This window comes from Silurus meridionalis, chromosome 5 (genome assembly GCF_014805685.1).
Source record: "Silurus meridionalis isolate SWU-2019-XX chromosome 5, ASM1480568v1, whole genome shotgun sequence".
Lineage (NCBI taxonomy): Eukaryota > Metazoa > Chordata > Actinopteri > Siluriformes > Siluridae > Silurus > Silurus meridionalis.
The window spans coordinates 27,794,269-27,816,768 of NC_060888.1; the positions used below are offsets into that span (position 1 = coordinate 27,794,269).

At 37.7% G+C, this 22,500-nt stretch overlaps 1 protein-coding gene across 5 annotated transcripts in view; it reads left to right on the forward strand.

The window, feature by feature from the left end:
• The window catches only part of ntrk3a (neurotrophic tyrosine kinase, receptor, type 3a), a 198,340-nt gene that overhangs the window by 83,171 nt on the left and 92,669 nt on the right, over positions 1–22,500 (forward strand). For 4 of the 5 annotated variants that reach the window (XM_046849856.1, XM_046849858.1, XM_046849859.1 and 1 more), the window contains exon 4: positions 8,757–8,825. The exons of the other annotated variant lie outside the window; for it this stretch is intronic. In XM_046849856.1, coding sequence (XP_046705812.1) covers positions 8,757–8,825 — 69 coding nt within the window. The remainder of the gene's footprint in view (positions 1–8,756; positions 8,826–22,500) is intronic. 5 annotated transcript variants of the gene reach the window in all.

A 22,500-nucleotide genomic window follows, 5' to 3' on the forward strand; every position in this document is an offset into this window, starting at 1 on the left:
TGTAGGAAATACTGAAGTGTAGGGAATAGTGTAGGGAATACTGAAGTGTATGGAATACTGAAGTGTATGGAATAGTGAAGTGTATGGAATAGTGAAGTGTAGAGAATACTGAAGTGTATGGAATACTAAAGTGTAGGAAATACTGACATGTATGGAATACTAAAGTGTAGGGAATACTGAAGTGTAAAGAATACTGAAGTGTAGGAAATACTGAAGTGTAGGAAATACTGACATGTATGGAATACTAAAGTGTAGGGAATACTGAAGTGTAGGGAATACTACAGTGTAGAAAATACTGAAGTGTAGAGAATACTGAAGTGTAGAGAATACTGAAGTGTAGGGAATACTGAAGTGTAGGGAATACTAAAGTGTAGGGAATAGTGTAGGGAATACTGAAGTGTAGGGAATACTGAAGTGTAGAGAATACTGAAGTGTAGGAAATACTGAAGTGTAGGAAATACTGACATGTATGGAATACTAAAGTGTAGAATACTGAAGTGTAGGGAATACTACAGTGTAGAAAATACTGAAGTGTAGAGAATACTGAAGTATAGAGAATACTGAAGTGTAGGGAATACTGAAGTGTAGGGAATACTAAAGTGTAGGGAATAGTGTAGGGAATACTGAAGTGTAGAAAATACTGAAGTGTAGAGAATACTAAAGTGTAGGGAATACTGAAGTGTAGGGAATACTAAAGTATAGGGAATAGTGTAGGGAATACTGAAGTGTAGAAAATACTGAAGTGTAGAGAATACTAAAGTGTAGGGAATACTACAGTGTAGAAAATACTGAAGTGTAGAGAATACTGAAGTGTAGAGAATACTGAAGTGTAGAGAATACTGAAGTGTAGGGAATACTGAAGTGTAGGAATACTAAAGTGTGAGAATACTGAAGTGTAGGGAATACTGAAGTGTAGGGAATACTGAAGTGTATGGAATACTAAAGTGTAGGGAATACTGAAGTGTAGAGAATACTGAAGTGTAGAGAATACTGAAGTGTAGGGAATACTGAAGTGTAGGGAATACTAAAGTGTAGGGAATACTGAAGTGTAGGGAATACTGAAGTGTAGAGAATACTGAAGTGTAGAGAATACTGAAGTGTAGGGAATAGTGTAGGGAATACTGAAGTGTAGGGAATACTAAAGTGTAGGGAATACAAAAGCTAAAAAACAAGTCCACTACATATATATATACACACATGAATATGAAATATTAGTGCAGATGGATGTGAGGTACAATATGTGTTGAGAACGAGGGGTATAAAAATGACAATATATACATTGTATGTATAACTGTACAGAGGCTATATACAGTGTTTATACAGTGTTTATACAGTGTTTATACAGTGATCTATAGGTGTAGTGTAAAGTTCAGTAGGGTGATGGTGGAGGTGATGGTGATGGTGGAGGGAAAAAAGCCGTCCCTGAACCTGCTGGTTCTGGTGCGTAAGTTCCTGTATCTCCTTCATGATGGAAGGAGATTAAACAGTTTATGACTGGGATGTGAAGAGTCCGTGATGATGTTGTGAGCTCTGCATCTGCTGTGGTGAAGGTGTTTAATGGCGGGTAGTTGGGTGCCAGTGATGCGTTGGGCGATTTTGACCAGCCTTTGCAGGGCTTTACGTTCACACACAGTGGAGCCTCCGTACCATACAGTGATGAGTTGGTCAGGATGCTGTCGATGATGCAGCAGTAAAAACCTATTAGAGTTTTTCAGAATACTAAAAAGTACAGAATTCTGAAATGTAGGGAATACTGATGTTTATGGAATACTGACATTTATGGAATACTAAAGTGACGGGAATACTAAAGTTACATTTACATCATTTATGTCATTCATACACGTGAGCAGTTGAGGCTCAAGAGCCCAGCAGGGGCAGATTAGTAGTGGTGGGATTTGAACTCACAGCCTTCTGATCAGAAGTCTAACATCCTATTCTAAAATACTGAAGTTTACTGAAAAATAAAGTGTAAGAATTTCTAACTTGTAAAAAATATTGAAGTATATGGAATTCTGATGTTCAATGAACTTCTGGTGTAAGGAATACTGCAGTGTAAAGAATACTGATGTTTGTGGGAAAATAAAGTGACTTCATTAAAAAATATAAGAGGAGAAATCTGAATACTGATATGTGCAAAGAATACTGACTGTCTGGAATACTGACTGTCTGGAATACTGACTGTCTGGAATACTGACTGTCTGGAATACTGAATTGCATGGAATCTTTCAGTTAGCGAATACTGAAGTGTACAGTATGCAGTGATGAAGAGAATACCAAAGTGCACGATATTCCGGAATAACAGAGTATAACAGAGTATTCCAAACTCTGTCTGGAACACTGAATTGTATGGGAAAATCTCGCGTCATTTTGCTAGTGAGCTCCATCTGACATGGAGAATTCTGAAAAATAGTCTAAAGTTCTAGCATTTTAGCCCAGTCTCAAATACCCACAATGCACTCCAGCGGGTAGCCTTCTATCCCAGGGGAAGGCTGAAATCCTTGTGCACTTTGTAGGCTGTAGGAAATTGGGAGCAGAGCACCAGTTTAGACACAAGATAAATTTCCTGCTTAAAGAAACTCATTCATTTACATACATTTATTAAAATAATTTTAAAAAAAGTGCCTAGAAACTTTTACAAAATTTTACACATGTATCTCTCTCTCTCTCTCTCTCTCTCTCTCTCTCTCTCTCTCTCTCTCTCATTCTCTCTCTCTGACTCTCTCTCTCTCTCGTTCTCTCTCTCTGACTCTCTCTTTCTCTCTCACTCTCTCTCTCACTCTCTCTCTCTCTCTCTCTCTCTCTCTCTCTCTCTCTCTCTCTCTCTCTCTCTCTCTCTCTCTCTCTCACTCTCTCTCTCTCTGACTCTCTCTCTCTCTGACTCTCTCTCTCTCTCTCTCTCTCTCTCTCTCTCTCTTTCTCTCTCTCTCTCTCTCACTCTCTCTCTCTCTCTCTCTCTCTCTCTCTCTGACCTCTCTCTCTCTCTCTCTCTCTCACTCTCTCTCTCTCTCTCTCTCTCTCTCTCTCTCTCTCTCTCTCTCTCTCTCTCTCTCTCCTCTCTCTCTCTCACTCTCTCTCTCTCTCACTCTCTCTCTCTCTCTCTCTCTCACCTCTCTCTCTCTCTCTCTCACACTCTCTCTCTCTCTCTCTCTCTCTCTCTCTCTCTCTCTCTCTCTCTCTCTCTCTCTCACTCTCTCTCTCACTCTCTCTCTCTCTCTCTCTCTCTCTCTCTCTCCTTCTCTCAGCCGTTTTTCTAATTGATTTCGTCTCTTTGACAGTTTGAAAGGAAGCTTTTACTTCCTCTGGGGAAAGAAAAGATTCCCACACTCCTCCGCTCACGTCGCTCGCTCTTCCCCGATTAACGCCGTTCCCTTTAGTTTTTTTTGTGTCTCTCATCTCTGAGTGATGTTTTTATTCTGTTTGTTTTTTTTTTTTCTCAAACCCGAGGAAGGCATGGGACAAAACAGACACGTGACTCTGTTTAAATACGACGTGAAAAGAGTGAACAATGTTCCATTAAATCATCAAGAACTTATTAAAGTCTATTCATGATGACAAACTGGTTTCATTTTTCTGTCTGAAGGAAAGAAAATACTTTCACACTTCGTCTAAATTCCACAAATGTTCAGCAAAACAGTCAAATTATTCATCTTTTGGGTTTCTGTAGCGATGAATGATCTATTTTTTATTTCCTTCTGATTTCTCTTCTTTTGCTTTTTATTAAATGTAAAATTTAATATATTTTTTTTATTCAGTGTTTTTTTTCATCCATTATGCTTTCCAGGGAACTGTTATAGTCTCATAAAAGGTTAATGGTGGCAGACTTCTTAAAAATAAATAAATAAAATAACCATAACTGATTATAAAATAAAATGTTTACAATGTTAAGAAAAAACACCAAACACTAAATATGTAAAAAATGTGTTTATGAATAAACTACAAACTGTAATAATTATTGTTTTATTGCTGATGTGTAAAACGAATAAAACACTCACGCTATCAGAAATTTGTCTTTAAATGTATTAAATTCACTACTACCCCAAAATATATACACCCAAAAACTACCCTCGAGAAATACCCCGAATAAACACCCTAAAACATATAACCCAAGTAAATACCCCAAAAATATATAACTAAAATAAATACCCCAAATAAATTCCCCCATATTAAATAACCCAAAAATATGCCCCAAATATCCTTTGGAGGGTATATACTCCAAAATATATCAAATACCTTGCATTATTTAGTCCAAAAAATTGCCCCATAATATATTTGCCAAAGAAATACTGCCAAATTAATACCCCTGATAAATAGCCAAACTAAATTCCTTAAAAAAATCCATATATATATATACAGTATATATATATATATATATATATATATATATATATATATATATATATATATATATATACAGTATATATATAGAATAGCTTTTATTTGTCACATATATACATTACAGAAATTTTGTTCTTCGCATATCCCAGCTTATTTAGAAGCTGGGATCAGAGCAGGATGGGCCATGATACGGCGCCTGGAGCACAGAGGGTTAAGGGCCTTGCTCAAGGGCCCAAAAGTGGCAGCCTGGCCATACCTTCTTCTTGACCAGGGCTTGAACCCCCAACCTTTCCCTTAGCAACCCAGAGCCTTAACCACTGAGTTACCATACATATATAGTGAAAATGAAAATCTAAAAGAAATACCCCTAAACACAGAACTTGAAATGTACAAAAAAAAAGGCTTTTTCTTTTAATATGCATCATTTCTGGTTATTTGGTCTCCGAAAATTAGCAGTAAAAATAAAAAAAACCCGCCGCGTCTCTCTCAGGATGGCTTTTTAATCGTGTGAACTATTAAACGAAGTGATTAGCATGCGGCGAGCGACCGCTCTGAAGCCGGCGATCTGCAGCACGGCTAGCTTTTAGAACTTCGAGCCACTACAGTTAGCCGAGAGGAGAACCTTGATGTTGCTATAGAAACAAGCTGAAGTGTAAAGCGGTGTCAGGAGGAGAGCGTTAGCATCTGTCCCACAACATGCGCAAAGCACAAGGGCTTATCTCCATCACCAGAGGGTTATCAAGCGAGATGCTTTTATTTTTTATATAATAAACTCAGGCTTTGTCAATAGTGATATAATCAGAGGATTTTACTTCTCATGCTACGATCGCGCTACAGCACAGCCTCGTGGAGAATCAGATGGAGCATATGGACAATATAGAAACGTATCACTGAATTAAAGAAGATCTGGAAAACCTTGTTAGGGACCAAGACTTATAACTGAATTCCACTGCAAACTGAATCCAAATAAAAATTGCTATGAATAATAATAATGTCGATATAATGATATAATGATGAGATACAATTCTGTGAGCAACAGTATGGTTTCATGCCGAGGAAGATCACCACAGACGCATTATTTGCTTTGAGAATGTTGATGGAGAAGTATAGAGAAGGTCAGAAGGAGCTGCATTGTGTGTGTGTGGATTTAGAGAAAGCGTACGACAGGGTGGAGAGAGGAGTTGTGGTATTGTATGAGGAAGTCTGGTGTGTCAGAGAAGTATGTAAGGGTGGTGCAGGACATGTATGAGGACAGTGTGACAGCAGTGAAGTGTGCAGTAGGAACGACAGACTGGTTCAAGGTGGAGGTTGGACTGCATCAAGGATCGGCCCTGAGCCCTTTCCTGTTTGCAGTGGTGATGGACAGGTTGAAAGACAGGAGTCTCCGTGGACTATGATGTTTGTTAATGATATTGTGATTTGTGGTGAGAGTAGGGAGCAGGTGGAGAAGATCCTGGAGAGGTGGAGGTACGCGCTGGAGAGAAGGGGAATGAAAGTCAGTAGGAGTGAGACAGAGTACATGTATGTAAATGAGAGGGGGGCAGTGGAGGGGTGCAGTTACAGGGAGAAGAGGTGGAGAAGGTGGAGGAGTTCAGGTACCTGGGGTCAACAGTGCAGAGTAATGGAGAGTGTGTTAGAGAAGTGAAGAAAAGAGTGCAGGCAGGGTGGAGTGGGTGGAGAAGAGTGATAGCAGGAGTGATTTGTGATAGAAGAGTATCTGTGAGAGTGAAAGGGAAGGTTTATAGGACTGTGGTGAGACCTGAGATGTTGTATGGTTTAGAGACAGTGGCATTGAGTAAAAGACAGGAGGTGGAGCTGGAGGTAGCAGAGCTGAAGATGTTGAGATGTTCGTTGGGAGTGACGACGATGGACAGGATTAGAAATGAGTTTATTAGAGGGACAGAGCATGTAGGACGTTTTGGAGACAAGGTGAGGGAGGTGAGATTGAGATGGTTTGGACATGTGCAGAGGAGGGACATGGGGTACATCAGTAGGAGAATGCTGAGGATGGAGACACCAGGAAGGAGGAAAAGAGGAAGACCATGGAGGAGGTTTATGGTTGTGGTGAGGGAAGACATGCAGGTAGTTGGTGTGAAAGAGGCAGATGTAGAGGACAGGGGGGTATGGAGACGGAGGATCTGCTGTGCAGATCCCTAATGGGAGCAGCCAGAAGAAGAAGAAGAAGAAGAAGAGATAAAATAATCAAAACATAAAGATAAGTTAGAATAAAACAGTATATTATTATTATATAAACAAGGAGCAAAATGAAGGACAGTTTTATTGAATAATGAAAAATTATTATCTCATGTCACAATAATGACATGAAATATGAGATAATATCAGATCAATGTGGTAGTAATTAAAGTAATGACTGATTTAATTCAAACAATGAGTATTAGGAAATTGCTGTCTTGAAGTAACGAGATAATATTTGAAAATCATGAGATAACCAAAGCTAGCAAGTAAAAGAGTGATAATAACTGGTGACATGTTTGAAGTTATTCATTTGAAATAACGAGATAATAAAGTAGGAAAATGAGATGTATTGAAGTTAGAATGAGATATGAGCACATGTTCATATAGCAAGATAAGAATCTCAAAATGACGGCTGATTTCTTAATAATCAACAAACAGGTTCTATTAGTGGAACATTTCCCGCTCACGGTTCCGGACCCCGAGGGCGAGTCTTTGATCTTACACACTTCGGAACAGTTCTGACTCTTTCTGACTCCACAGCAACTCTCCAAAAAGTTTTGTTTTATGTTATTATACTTTACCATTAAGAGTTCGTCTACTGCGACTCCAGGAATTTCCCAGGAGTGCATTGTGGGTAACAGATTCCGCTCAACCACGAGCTGCATTAGTAACAGTGGCTGCTTTTGCTTTAACATTTTTCCGTCGCCTCGTATGAACCGGAGCGTCACTCGGGACACGCCTGCTGCCTTCAGCAAACACATTTATTCTGAATATTAGACATTTTGTGCTTCGAATGAACCGGTTGCATTATTAATGCCATCGCAGCTAATCAACAACCGCCAGAGGAACTCTAGCTCTGAGTTTACAGTGTAGAAATGCCATATACAGTATATATTTATATTCTCTTTATATCAGATCTGTTTCTGCTTTTTGAACATCCCAAAGTTCCTATTTGCTGCTTTTATAACATCTTTTCTTCTGGGAAGATGTTCTGCCATGAATAGATCTGCATTTACACACATATTACTTCACACCTCAACAATGTCATTACAATGAATGGACATTTGGTGCCACCCAGATGAGGATGGGTTTTATTTTGAGTCTGGTTCCTCTCAAGGTTTCCTCCTTATACCATCTCGGGGAGATTTTCCTTCACCACAGTCACCACTGTCTCAATCATCAGAGACGAACAATTATAAGGAACAGAAAATACAAAGTTATATTCAATAAACTCTCTTCTATATGACCTTCTTACTGTTTTATCTGCGTAAAGCTGCTTTGAGAAAATGTCCATTATAAAAACAGATTAAAAGTGATCTTAAATTCCACTAGATTTCTGGAGTATATATGGAATAAATACCATCAAATAAATACACCAAATAAATACACCAGAATTTATACCCCAATAAACACCCAAAAATATAAACCCAAAATTGATACCCCAAATAATATTTGCCCCTAAATATAAATCTACAATTATATACCCCAAATAAATACCCAGAAATATATATCTTCCCAATAAATACCCCAGAGAATATATTCCTCTAAATAAATACATAAATACCAAAAAATACCCAAATAAATACCCTAAAACATACATCCCAAATAAATACCCATAATATAAACCCCTATTTGTGTGAGATTTATTCAGATGAAAGGATGTTAGTGAAGTCAGGTAGTGGAGAAGGTGAGAAGATGAGGACGTTCCTGGGGTGCAGTCATTCATGTTCAATAGGGTTGGAGCTCTACAGCATGAGATCTTCCACATCCTCCAACCCAGGTAACGCAGATCTTCATGGATCTCACTTGGTGCATTGTGATGCTGGAACAGGTTTTGGGTCTCCTGGTTCAAGTGAACGGAAAATTTCATGCTCCTGCATCCAAAAGACTTCTGGCCGGGGAAGTGTGGTGTCCCAATACGTTAGGCTGCAGGTCTATTTCTGCGGTGCAGCAGGATGGAAACACGTCTTATCTCCGTCTCTTCTATTGGATTCAATTTCCTGCCTTTTAGAAGCCCGAAACCTTCACAGCCTCCGTTTAATTTGTTGCTTTGAAAATAGCCGAGTGTGTTTATTGTGCTGTCGAGGCAGCGTTTTTTCTGTGTTTTTTTTTTCTTTTCTCCCCCACAGTGGAGTGGTGTTTACGTCTCTAGTGTTCTCTTCATCACTCTGTCGCACACACACTCCTGTTCACATCACTTCCTCTCTCTTTTCTGTTTCCTGCAGAAATTTATCCAAGAACCCTCTGACTACTCTTTCCTGGCAGCTCTTCCAGAATCTACAGCTTATCGATCTGTAAGTGCCCTCTCTCCCTCCACCCCCTCCCACCCCCCCCCCCTCTCTCTCTCTCTCTCACACACACACACACACACTCTTTTTCTCTCTTTTTCTTCCTCTGTCTTTTTCTTTCTTGCTGTTTTCACTTTGCTTGTCAGTATTGATTTTACTTTTGTAACATTGTTCCTCATTGTGCTTTTGCTGTATCGCGTGTGTGTGTGTGTGTGTGTGTGTGTGTGTGTGTGTGTGTGTGTGTGTGTGTGTGTGTGTGTGTGTGTGTGTGTGTGTGTGTGTGTGTGTACGTGTACGTGTGTGTGTGTTTGTGTGTGTCTGTGTCTGGGTGTGTGTGAATTAGGCTTCATGATCTAATTAAACTGTAAGTTCCTGAGTGAGCAAAATGTTAAGTGCACACACACACACACACACACACACACACACACACACACACACACACACACTTGTTTACACATCTGTATTACCCAATTTGGGTTTAACAAATGTAAACTATTTAATTAGAATTTTCCATTTATTTAATCTATTTAATTTGTTCCAATTGATGACTCAATTTAATCAAAATAATTAAAAAAACTATTTTTTCCCAATTGATTTATTTTATTACATTTTTTATCAATTGTTATAAAATATAATTTTATATATTATTTACTAAGCAGGCATTTTATTAAAAATGGTTTGATGTAAAATGTAAACTGTTTAAATGCTGATCAGAAATATGAATAATAATAAACTGCGTTATTAATAAAACAATAAACAGTTTAATTGAAACGTGACGTTAAATCCGAGGAACCAAACTGTGAATTTTGTGAATCCATCTGTACCATGTCCACAAGGGTCTGTCTTATCATAGCTTGAGGGATGTGTATCTTCTGAAGTTCAGTATCTTCAGCTCCAATCCCAGTAGGCGTGGCCTCTGCACATGTCATTATTAATAAAGGAGGTGTGGCATGTAGCTGCCAATCAGAGTGATGGAGGTGTGGCCTAAATCTCTTAAATATTAGTTATAAAGGTGTGGAATCTGCATCATAATTTTATTCAGATATGTTTCACACTGATGCCTTAATTTATCAAAACACTTAAGAACCTCTAAGACCAGAAGTCTGGCAGATGTTCTTCTTTCTGCAGCCATTAGCTGAGTCTTTGGTCTCCAAAGTTCAGGTTCCTTCTTTATTGTGTGTGTGTGTGTGTGTGTGTGTGTGTGTGTGTGTGTGTGTGTGTGTGTTAGGATGAATAGGCACACTGAATGTATTTTAAGTGCAGAAAGCAGGACATGTTCCTCAGAGGAGCAGATCCATGTCCTCCACTGGGTTAACATGTCCTTTTCGTGATCTCTGAGGGAATGGAGACGTTGGTGAGAAATATACGTTATTGCATCGACCTTTAAGTAAAGACATTAATAACGCTGTCCTCCACGAGCATGACCTCTTCCTGCAGGCTAACAACGTCCACACACTAATCAGAACCAGTTCACTCCATTCATTCTTTTATGAAGATTCTTGTGATGTGGTGATGTTTATGGGCGGGGCCTAGCATTGTAATAATCAGGCTTGATTGACAGCCTGCTCCTTGACTCAAGTATATCTTAATCTAAGATTGTTTATTTCCTAAGTGTAGCGTACATACAGTTAGGGTTCGCTTTCAATTTCCCTGTTAGCTTTAGCTTAAAACTACTCCATCACTAGATTAGCTTCTGATCACAACGTTAGCTTCTTATCGAAAGGTTAGCTTCTGATCACAAGATTAGCTTTTGATTACAACGTTAGCTTCTGATCACTAGATTAGCTTCTGATCGAAAGGTTAGCTTCTGATCACAAGGTTAGCGTCTGATCACAAGATTAGCTTCTGATCGAAAGGTTAGCTTCTGATCACAAGGTTAGCGTCTGATCACAAGATTAGCTTCTGATTACAACGTTAGCTTCTTATTGAAAGGTTAGCTTCTGATCACAAGGTTAGCGTCTGATCACAAGATTAGCTTCTGATCGAAAGGTTAGCTTCTGATCACAAGGTTAGCGTCTGATCACAAGATTAGCTTCTGATTACAAAGTTAGCTTCTTATCGAAAGGTTAGCTTCTGATCACAAGGTTAGCGTCTGATCACAAGATTAGCTTCTGATTACAACATTAGCTTCTGATCACTAGATTAGCTTCTAATCGAAAGGTTAGCTTCTGATCACAAGATTAGCTTCTGATTACAACGTTAGCTTCTGATCACAAGGTTAGCTTCTGATCGAAGGTTAGCTTCTTGAAACAAAGCTAGCCTCTGATTACAAGATTAGCTTCTGATCACAACGTTAGCTTCTGATCACTAGATTAGCTTCTGATCGAAGGTTAGCTTCTGATCACAAGATTAGCTTCTTATCACTAGATTAGCTTCTGATCACAAGATTAGCTTCTTATCACTAGATTAGCTTCTGATCACAAGATTAGCTTCTTATCGAAGGTTAGCTTCTGATCACAAGGTTAGCGCCTGATCACAAGATTAGCTTCTGATTACAACGTTAGCTTCTTATTGAAAGGTTAGCTTCTGATCACAAGGTTAGCGCCTGATCACAAGATTAGCTTCTGATCGAAGGTTAGCTTCTGATCACAAGGTTAGCGTCTGATCACAAGATTAGCTTCTGATTACAAAGTTAGCTTCTTATCGAAAGGTTAGCTTCTGATCACAAGGTTAGCGCCTGATCACAAGATTAGCTTCTGATTACAACATTAGCTTCTGATCACTAGATTAGCTTCTAATCGAAGGTTAGCTTCTGATCACAAGATTAGCTTCTGATTACAACGTTAGCTTCTGATCACAAGGTTAGCTTCTGATCGAAAGGTTAGCTTCTTGAAACAAAGCTAGCCTCTGATTACAAGATTAGCTTCTGATCACAACGTTAGCTTCTGATCACTAGATTAGCTTCTGATCGAAAGGTTAGCTTCTGATCACAAGATTAGCTTCTTATCACTAGATTAGCTTCTGATCACAAGATTAGCTTCTTATCACTAGATTAGCTTCTGATCACAAGATTAGCTTCTTATCACTAGATTAGCTTCTGATCACTAGATTAGCTTCTGATCACTAGATTAGCTTCTGATTGAAAGTTTAGCTTCTAATTACAAGATTAGGTTGTGCTCACTAGCTTATTATTTTATTATTGATTATGCTAACTGTAATTTGATTTAGCTTGCTCGTTTTTTTGTCACCTCCTACTGCTTTGTCTCATGCTAGTTCCTGGTCACTTGCTAGTTTTGTTATGTGCCATTTCTTTTGAGAAACATTTAATACTGCATTAATGTTTGCTAACTGATGAAAGCAGGGTTCATTGTCAGTTCACTCAGACTTTGGGATCTTGCGGTGTCTGAATCGTCTCTTATTCATTTCACAGCCTTTCGAGTGTCTCGAGACCCTTCAGTCACTCACAGCTGTCAGTCAAGTGAACAGGGAGAAGAATAAACAAGTTCACACACAGTAATGGAGGTCAGAGAGACAGAACTAGTGACTCAATTATCAGCATAAAGACGTGTTAGAACCTTCCTGGAGAACGTACTAGAACCTACAACATATATGTTTCATTTTACACAAGTGTGTGTGTGTGTGTGTGTGTGTGTGTGTGTGTGTGTGTGTATTCAGAAATGTTCCTCTCGAAGAAACCAGAAGAACATTTGAGCGTTCTGATTTTACAGGAATCTCACTTTCATAGGAGTGTCTCCTAAAGTAGCTTAGAAGATTTTCTGATGAGGAACATTCTCTTAGGATTTCAGATAGCACCTTAAGGGTTGCATTATATGGACAGTAAAGAACCTTCAAGACCTTTTCTGCCCTACGTGTTGCTAATATGTGCTGCTGATTCCTTAAACCACAGAACCCTAAAGTTCTGAAAGGAGAAACTGGGGTACAAACTATGAAATCTTGCTGTAGGTTTTTTAGCTCTTGATGCTCCACTAGAAAACACTTGGGTTCTTCAAGTGTTCTGGAATGATTCATTGGGTAATTAAGGATTTCTAGTTCTTGGAAAAGTTTCTAGTAGAGGAACTTGGAACAGTTGTCAAAGACATGCTAAAAAAACAACATATTTATGGAAACCTTTATGTATTGAAGCTGAGTTCTAGATGTACCGTTGAGGTATTTGAGATTTTATTTACACGGTTTCTCAGCTCTCAAAAATCGATTCAAAAAACAAAACCATAAGAGATAAAGATCCATACAAGTTTTTATAAAAATGAATCAGAGATATTTTTTAGGAAGCTGTAGATGTTCATGGCTTTACCAAGTGGAGAAAATACACACACACACACACACACACACACACACACACACACACACACAGACACACACTCCTGTGGAAGAACCCAGGTGCTAATCCTAAAAGACCAAGGTCAGGAAAATCCACTGACACACACACAGAACACACTTCGGTTCAATTTCTGAGACGAAAGCAGAAAAACACAGAGAAAAAAAAAATCATGACTGCTGGAAATCAGTAGCGCAGATGTGCACCGTGTGTTCACACACACACACACACACACACACACACACACACACACACACACACACACACAGTGTGTGATTGGGAATGGGGGAGAAAATGTGCGAGAAATGAGTGCGAGTAATGGAGGGAGGAGAAAATTGAGCCACAAAATGCTCTCATTTCCAGACTTGAACCGAATCCTCGTTTTCTGCTGTTTATTTCACACGAGCAGGTCGCATGCACACACACACACACACACACACACACACACACACACAATTTTTTACTATCAGTTCAGGAAAAAGAGGAAAATAAGAGACGAGACACGATGAGACATTGAATTCCTTCCATCCTAATGTGTGTTTTTATTTCTTTTTTTATTTCTTTTTATTTAAGAACCTAATAGCGACAGTATCAGCAAACTAAAACACGCAGCTAAACAAAACTAGCAGCTCATCATCCAACTAAACTACAAAATTCCTACAGATTTTCTACTCTGTACTGTAGTGTTTATGTCTATATGTATGTATTAATCGATGTAGTTTTTCAGTCTCTTGGCGCGCGGTCTGTAGATAAGCGTCGAGGTTGAATCAGTTTTTAGCTTAGCGATCTCACGAGCGCGTGAAGAAAAACAAAAGCGTGGGTTTCCACTCGGAGGATCGGGATACGATGTGAACATGCTCAAAGCAAAAGACATGAACGCAGCAGATATACAGCGTCAGGATCTTATTCAGTTCTGCTGACCTTTATCTAATCCCAGGCTTTACATAAACACACAGAGGCTCTCAGACGAGTCTTCAGATCGCAACAGCGGTTCCGCTTGAGACGCTTCTGAGACGTCAGAAAATGTTTCCTCCTCCTGGTTCCACATTCATTTATTAATTTATAGTTATCAGGATTTCTTAGTGTTACATTTTATTCACATTTATATACTGACTGCAGTTCTGAAGCCCAGGACCTCATTTACACATTTTACACCGTTTTCATTCCAGATGTTTACGATCGCTCCCTCCTTATTTTTATTGTTTCATCGTTTCATATTTTTTCAGTGTTCCTTTATTTTGTTCCCCAAGCAAAATCTGTTGTACATTATATATAAACTTATATTTCTATTTTGTTTAACTAAATTTGGGTTTTATGATTAAAACTAAGACCAACAAAAAATATTCAATACATTTTTTTTTTTACATATTATTAAAATGTTTTCAATTTTATAGACTTTTTTATAGATAGATTAATTTTATTGTATTTTATTATATTTGATTTAGTCTGTTGATTTTATGTATTTTTTCTTCCTCTTTTGTTAATTTTATTTTATTATAAATAATTTTTTTCTTTCATTTTATACCTATTTTTATTTAATGTTTTTTTTTTCGTTTAATTTTGTTGTTAATGATTTTTGTGTCTTTATTTTTAATTACATTTTTATATGAAATATTTTTCTATTCTGTTTATTATGCTTGTATATGTTGATTATTTTCCTATAACTGCACACCCCAATGTGATTAATTCCACTTTTTTGAACCACTTTGTGTGATTTAAGTCATGAATTCTCGTAGTTTTTAGCCATTTCTATCCCTCACCAGCTGATAGGAGAAAAATCACAGCTTGTCATTTTGTTGAGAAACTGAACAAACTCATGCTTTACCTCTGACACTGGAGACTCCTTCAAAAAAAAAAAAAAGATTTCAACTGTAAACATTTGCATGAATGAGCTATAAAAACAATAATGTATAAATGAGAGAATTGGTATGAACCTGCACTATAATCACAGCTGCTGTTATAGAAAACTAATCCACACTTTCTGACCAATCAGAAGCCAGGATTCAGCTGCAGTATGTAACTCCATAATTACTTTGAGAAATTTAAACATCTTAAATGTTTCACACATGCGACACTAAATTAAAAGCAACCCTTTTCCCCGTCAGATCAGAAATGGTACGTCCCGTTTATTGGCTGTTGGATGAGTCCAGGAGAGAAACCTGAGTTTAAATAAAACAGTAAAACTATAAACTATACGGAACTGAAAATCCATCTTGTGTCTCTGTGCTGAGAAACATCTTGTTATGAGGTGCAGGAGGTAAATCAGGAGCGAGGTTGAGGCTGAGAGACGAGGTGATATCAGAGGAGAATAAATAGAATAATGCTCGATCCGGAGACATCACTCAGAGAGGAAGGGTGTGAGATCCGTCCCTTTTCTCTCGCTGTGAGCCTTTACTTCCACATCAATATTACAGCCTGCCTCCTGTTACTCTGACAGTGTGTGTGTGTGTGTGTGTTAACATTTTAATTAAATGTGTGATTCTGTATTACAAAGAAATAAAGATACAATTAAAGACTAGTTTTTTTTTTATAAAACAAAAAACAACATTCAACATTAAATTATAAAATACATTTTTATTATAAGATAAAACTTATAAATAAATTAGTAAATAAATAGTAGAGGAAAACAGTGGATCTGGCAACACTTTTTTCATTGTTTTTGTTTGTTTGTTTGTGCTTTTACTAAACTTTTTCTAAATCATTATTCCGTCAGCCGCAGAATCAATACATCTTAATAACATTCAATATACAAATACAATTTTTTACTTTATTTCTGATAATAATTATGATTTATAAAAAAGTTGCTGATTCGTCTTTTGATTGCTTATTTATTTATTTCCAGAATATGGATTAAACAGCTCTCCACTCCAGCTAGCTCATTCGCTAAGAAAACACCAGTATCGCTCCAACATGTACGTTACTGAGCCTGTCCAGCTGAGTAATTACTACAGAATCCTTATTACATATCATCATCATCATCATCATCATCATCATCATCATCTAAAAACTTAGACTTGTTCATGTTCAGCTGTTTTTGGCAGCGCTATTTCTTCATGTATCTCATTACAGTTTGAGATAAACAAGCGAAAGTGTGTGTGTGTGTGTGTGTGTGTGTGTGTGTGTGTGTGTGTGTGTGCTTTACATTTCCAGCTCAGTGTGAGAAAAATGCCCACATACCCACACTTTTTTCTCGCTGAGTAAATTGGTGGTTTGGATCCTGGGCTTCAGCTCCATTTGGCTAATGTGCTACACCTGCTCGCTAATGAGCGCTAACAGCAGTCCTGTTTACAGATTCATGTTGAGCTGGACACCTCGGAACGTTTCACATCCGAACCCGGACCATCCTTCCCTTTAATCACACTCCCACTTCTCAAACTATTAGCGATTGTGCTAACAAGCGGCAGCCATGAAAAAAGTGTTTAGAACATCGCTCTGCTCTGGCTGTGTGTGTGTGTGTGTGTGTGTGTGTGTGTGTGTGTGTGTGTGTGTGTGTGGGTTAGGGGGGTTTATTGGGGCATTCGAAATCAGACTCAAATGTTCTAAAAAGAAATCCTACACCCAAATATGTCAATATAATCAAATTCCTCAGACCAAGAATAGAATTTTAATTCCATCACAAAGAAACGGAATAGAATTGAACTGAAATTAAAGTTTATTCTCTAATAAGAAAATAGAATAGACTTATATGTTGTATAACCTAATATAAAAAGATTTAAAAGAATGCCATGACCCTATAAGGTTGCCATCTATCGATTCTGCAGCCATAAATAATTCTATAATCTAAAAAGAAAGCAGAGTAGAATTACAAATTAGAATTGCATGCGCTACACAGAGACTATTATTCAATAGAATTCAAGTAAAAAGAACACAGTAAAATTCCATACACCAATATGAAAATAGAATTCTATATATAATATAATTCTATTTATATTCTATATAAAAGAGCATAGACACAAATAATAAAACTGAATAAAATGTAATAGAATTCTATTCCCATATTTTGTCCCGATTAGAGAACATTATAGAATTGTACAGCCTTACAAGGTGGCATAATAGAATTGTATGCTCATTAAAAGCAGGCAAATTGAATCTCATCCCAACAAAGAAGTAGAATAATAAAGTGGAATCATTAAACAATGAGGAAACCTGTAGATCTAGTGCAGTAGGACAGAATTCTACTGTCCTAGAATTTATATTTATATATATAGAAAGAAACATCTGTGTGAACTTCAGCAGGTGTTGAATTTCAGCATCGTGCAGTCGTGACAATGGCAGAGGTTCAGCTTCAGTAGGCCAGACTGAATTCTTGCGGCTGATCTGTAGAATTGCTGAGGGAAAAGAGCAGGGCTCATGCAAACACAGTGGATTCAGCATCTTCTCTGGCTTTGCCGCTGGCATTAAATGCTTGTCTTTCCTTGTTTTGAATGCATGACGTGGTTGCCAATGCCCCACTGTGAGACTTTTACTATGGTGATCTGTCGGATTGACTGTAGCTGCTGTCCATAGTGCTGAATTTCAATGTACATGAAAATAATTTCTTAATAAGCATCAGTTTTTTGTTTACAAATGTTAGTTTGACTTTTCAACACGTGTTTCTTCTTCAAATTGTCAGCACAAAATTAGTGGCACACAATTGCATTGGACGTCTTTGGATGCTGTGGCATGATATTTTCCCTTCACTTAAACACTGAACACTGACTGCACTCCTCACTTCACCTACATCAGTATCTGACTTTACTAACACCTTTGTGGCTGAACGAATCTTCACAAAATCTATTGGAACATCTTCCCAGAAGAATGGAGTGTATTTATAACAGCAAATCTAGACTACATGTGTAGCAATCTTATGTTCAGGTGTCCACAGATTGTTGGCCATGTAGTGTGAAGTAACAAAGCACACTCTTATAACAAAGCAGAACAGGAGATGTTTAGTGATCATGGTATAAAACTAAATTAAACACAAGTACAATTTAGATTTTTGTCTTTTTAAAACTCACGCATTTAATTCAATTGAGTTGAAAAATGTAGAATTTAGTATCATGGAGTTTCATTGATAACAAGCCGGTGGCAGCATGAGTGATCTACCTGAGATAGTATGAGGAAGGAACCTTGACAAAAACTTCACTTAAAGGTTGACACCACATGTCTATTCATTACTGTTCCAGACCCAGGGGCAGAAATTCAAAGAGGGGTGATTTGAGTAAATATGGAAAAGCACAAAACAAGGTAGTAGACCAGAGGTCGCGTAGAACACCAGTGGAAATGAAGACAAGGTTTGAAAAGTAGACAGCAAATGCAAACGATGTTTTGCAATGAAGTGTAAAAAAAAAAAAAAAAAAATATTGTATGTATAGTAATTCTGTGAAAACCAGACCAGACAATACACTGTAAGCTGGATGGTCTGAGGTTTTAGGAGTTCCTGAAAAGAGCAATCATTATGACCTAATATTTAAACTTAGATTGTATGAGCAATGTGTCAAAGGTCTAGAGGATCAAAAATGTTAAAAAATGTTGACACATTTACCAGTTTTGCTTGTTTGTTTCTTTTCTTGCCTCCTTGATTGCATTTCTTTTCTGTTTGAAATATCTCACGTTGTAGTGTTGTTGGGTTAGGTTGTAAACACTTTTTCCATCCTGTAGTCGATTGATTATGTGTGTGAATGTATGTGTGTGTGTGTGTGTGTGTGTGTGTGTGTGTGTGTGTGTGTCTGTGTGTGTGTCTGTGTGTGTGTGTGAAACCCACAGTTTGATTGATAATTAGATTCCGATGACTACTGGGAGCTAAATGTGTAATTATGGCATGATTAAACAGAGCCTTCTCATGTGAGATCAGACTAACGATGCTGGAAAGCAGAGTGAAGAACAATCCTGAGCGACGTGACGTTCTCCACATGGGGTTTATTCTCTCAGCAAGGAACCGGAGACTCACACACACACACACACACACACACACACACACACACACACACACACACACACACAAACCCAAACACATTCATATGGGATGACTCGTTTTAACACAAATCAACACTGCTGTAGTGATATTAGCATAATGATTGTGATTGCTGTTGGGGTTATTAATTCACACAATGCTTAACCTTTGAACCCTGCCACATTATTATCAATGGAATCTGCTTTGTAGCTGTTCCAAACAAACAAAACAGACAAGATAGACAAACATGAAACACTTGTCCAATCCTGGGTCATTGGAATTCTTTTTATCTTCCCACAGCCTGGTGTTCTCGGGGTATTACTTTAGTTTTATACATTTCTAACAAAAATCCTATTGTTTTCCAGGGATATATTTTCATGCCCCATATACAGTAATCTCAAAGTCCTACATCCCCATGGTTTCCATCAGTTGGTGTCAACATTCCCAATTCACAAGGCTTTTAATGATCTAATCTATATTCCCATATTCCTGTTTCCAATTCCTTATGTTTCCTCACAATTACAGAAAATATTCCTCCTTTTTCCAAAAGGTTTTCAGGTATAAATTCCAAGAGCCCACACAATCTCCTGGGCTGAAAGTCCAAGGGCTAAAAGGTTCCATGTTTCTATGTATTCCCATTGGTTTTATATTCCCACTATTCTATATTTACATGATTCTGAGTTTCTACTCAATTATAATTCCAAATGTCCTACATATTACTGACCTGCTGTACATTCCCAGATTGCTTTATTTCAATGGCTCTAGGTTTTCTTTGTCCTATATATATATATATATATATATATATATATATATATATATATATATATATATATATATATATATATATATAAGGGCAGTCAATCAATTTAAATGATCTGTTCTAAATGTACCTTAAATTCATACTTATTAAGTTTTAAATACTCTCATCAACATGGACAAATATTGATGCTTTATGCAAATATGTGTTTAATATTAGTGAAACCAAACTCAACATAGAGCATAAAGACTTTCTTGTAAAAGTTTTACATGGTTTTTAAATTACGTAAATTATCAGGACAACAAACTTTTGCTTTGTTTCCACACGGATGGTTTTAATTGCCGGATGTGCGCATCATGATTGATTTCTGAAACTTGGTTCATCAGGGCGATTGACTTGTGTTGTATTTCTTCTACTCTCGAATTATCGCACCAACAGTGGTCTCTTTTTCACCAAGCTTCTTGTTGATGGTCTTATAGCCAATTCCAGCCTTGTGCAGGTCTACAATCTCGTCCTTGATGTCCTTTGAAGCTCTTTATTTTCGCCCATGGTGGTGAAGAGGTTTGAATGGAAGAGGTGGATTTTGTGACTGGTGTCTTTTATACACATAATGAGTTGATATTAGGAGTTCTTTCTTAAAGCTACAGGAATAATATGGGTGTGTGTGAGAGTCAGAATTCTTGCTGGCTGTTACGAGAACAAATACTTATTTCACTCGATCAAATACAAATGAATTTATGATCTTCCTTAATGTTTTTTATGGATTTTTTTTTTATATTCTTTCTCTCTTTGTTGAAATAAACTCATCATAGAAATTCTGGACAGTTCTTTACTGTTCTTTTTTTAAAAGGGTACATTTACAAAATCAGCGGGGATCAAATCATTATTTCCCCCACTGTACCTTTGTAGCAAAAATCATTTTCCAGGGTCTCACATTTCCTGAAAACTATATTTTCATATGGTTTATATTATATTCTCATTATCTTTATACACTGTTTCCATGGTCCCATGTTCCTGGGGCACTATACTTTATAGGGTTTATGTCCCCATGGCATAGTGTTTACAAGGTCCTATATTTGTAGTCTCTTTGCTTCCTAGTGCAGCATATTGCAGGGATCCTATGACCTCATGGTATGGTGTTTCCTGGGTCATAAATCCTTATCTTCCATAGTTTCGAGGTCACCATATTTAAGGGGGTCCTATGTTCCCAAGGAATGGTGTGTCATAGGAGCCAAGTTTCCTAGACTTTCCAGGGTGCTATGTTACTATTCTCACACCATGTCTCCAGTGGTTTTATGTCCCACTGGTGTGGTGTTCACAGGGCACCATATTTGTCCAACCTCATAATTTCCTAGGGCACCATATTTTAGGGGGCACCTAAGTCCTCCTGGCATGATGTTTTTAGGTCCTATGTCTCGATTTTCTTTTGTTCCCAAGTCACTATATTTCAGGTGGTACTATGTCCTCACAGCTCCTCCACTCATGGTGTTTCGAGGGACCTATGTTTTTATTCCCTGTTTCCTAGGTCTTGTGTTCTAAAGGCATCATGTTTGAGGGTGACATCTGTCCCCACAGCCTGGTGTTAGCAGGGTCCTATGGTCCCACTCTGGTTATTAAAGCTTCATGTCTTCAGGGTCCTCAAATTCCTGTTCTCAAATTTCCCTTGCCTTTTATTGACCTGTGTAGTTGTTGATGAAACAATAGACCTTCACAATTTACTCTATTACACCTAAGGGACTTTTATGCATTTAGAACACAGATACACAACATTTGAATTGCAGAGTGTAATATGATTACTTACTGAATAGACAGTTGTAAAGTGTTACAATAATTAGCCAGACTAGCTTATTTGAAAGCTTTCTGCTGATCTGCAAATATATACTCTTAGCTGGAGAGTATGCAGTGCAACATACATAGTGCCGTAATTAACTTATAGTAATAAAAGATGAAATTATATCTGTGTGGTGGATAGTCACAGGAGGCTAGTGCTCTTAGCTAATATTAATCTTACCTCTTATTAGATCGGGATTGTTTTCTTCTCCGTGTCTCAGTGCGAGGTGTTAATTGAAGGCCCGTTAGCACAGAGCAGGGATTTCAGTAAGTACAGGGACTTTTCCCAGCTCATTATCCTGTACGTATAGCTGACATTTCCAAGCCGAGGCTGGAGACCTCGGGGAACGTACTGTAAACCGTCCACACCAAAACACATGCCTAATTATGTATGCACAGAAGCTAGTAAGGATGCTAATGAAAATTTATCCCACACACGTGAAATATAGGACGTTTTTTTACAGTGTTTTATTTTTGTTCTCTCTTCCACTCTGTGCTGGAAATATTTCTCTGCATGGCTGAAGCACAAGAGCATGTTTAATGCAAGGCTAACATACAAGTCGATGCCAGACACGGTCACGTCTCCAGCCGTGTCCTCTGCTTGACCTTCCAAGCTAATAAGATGTTTTATTCATGCTCGTTAATGAAATAGTTCAGCTGGATGTTAAGCCAATGCTACAGTAGAAATTTCAGCAAAAGGCTAAACAAATATTTTGTCACACATACTCGTGTAGCTTAGCGTTTTCTGTCAGTTTAGCTATAAATATTCTTTATGCATGAGTAAAGATAATTTATTCTAATTGTTGCTAACAAGTTAACAAACCGGATTCAGACAATTCTTTCTATGTATTTGTAGTTCATTTATGTTGTAAAAATGTGAAAAATA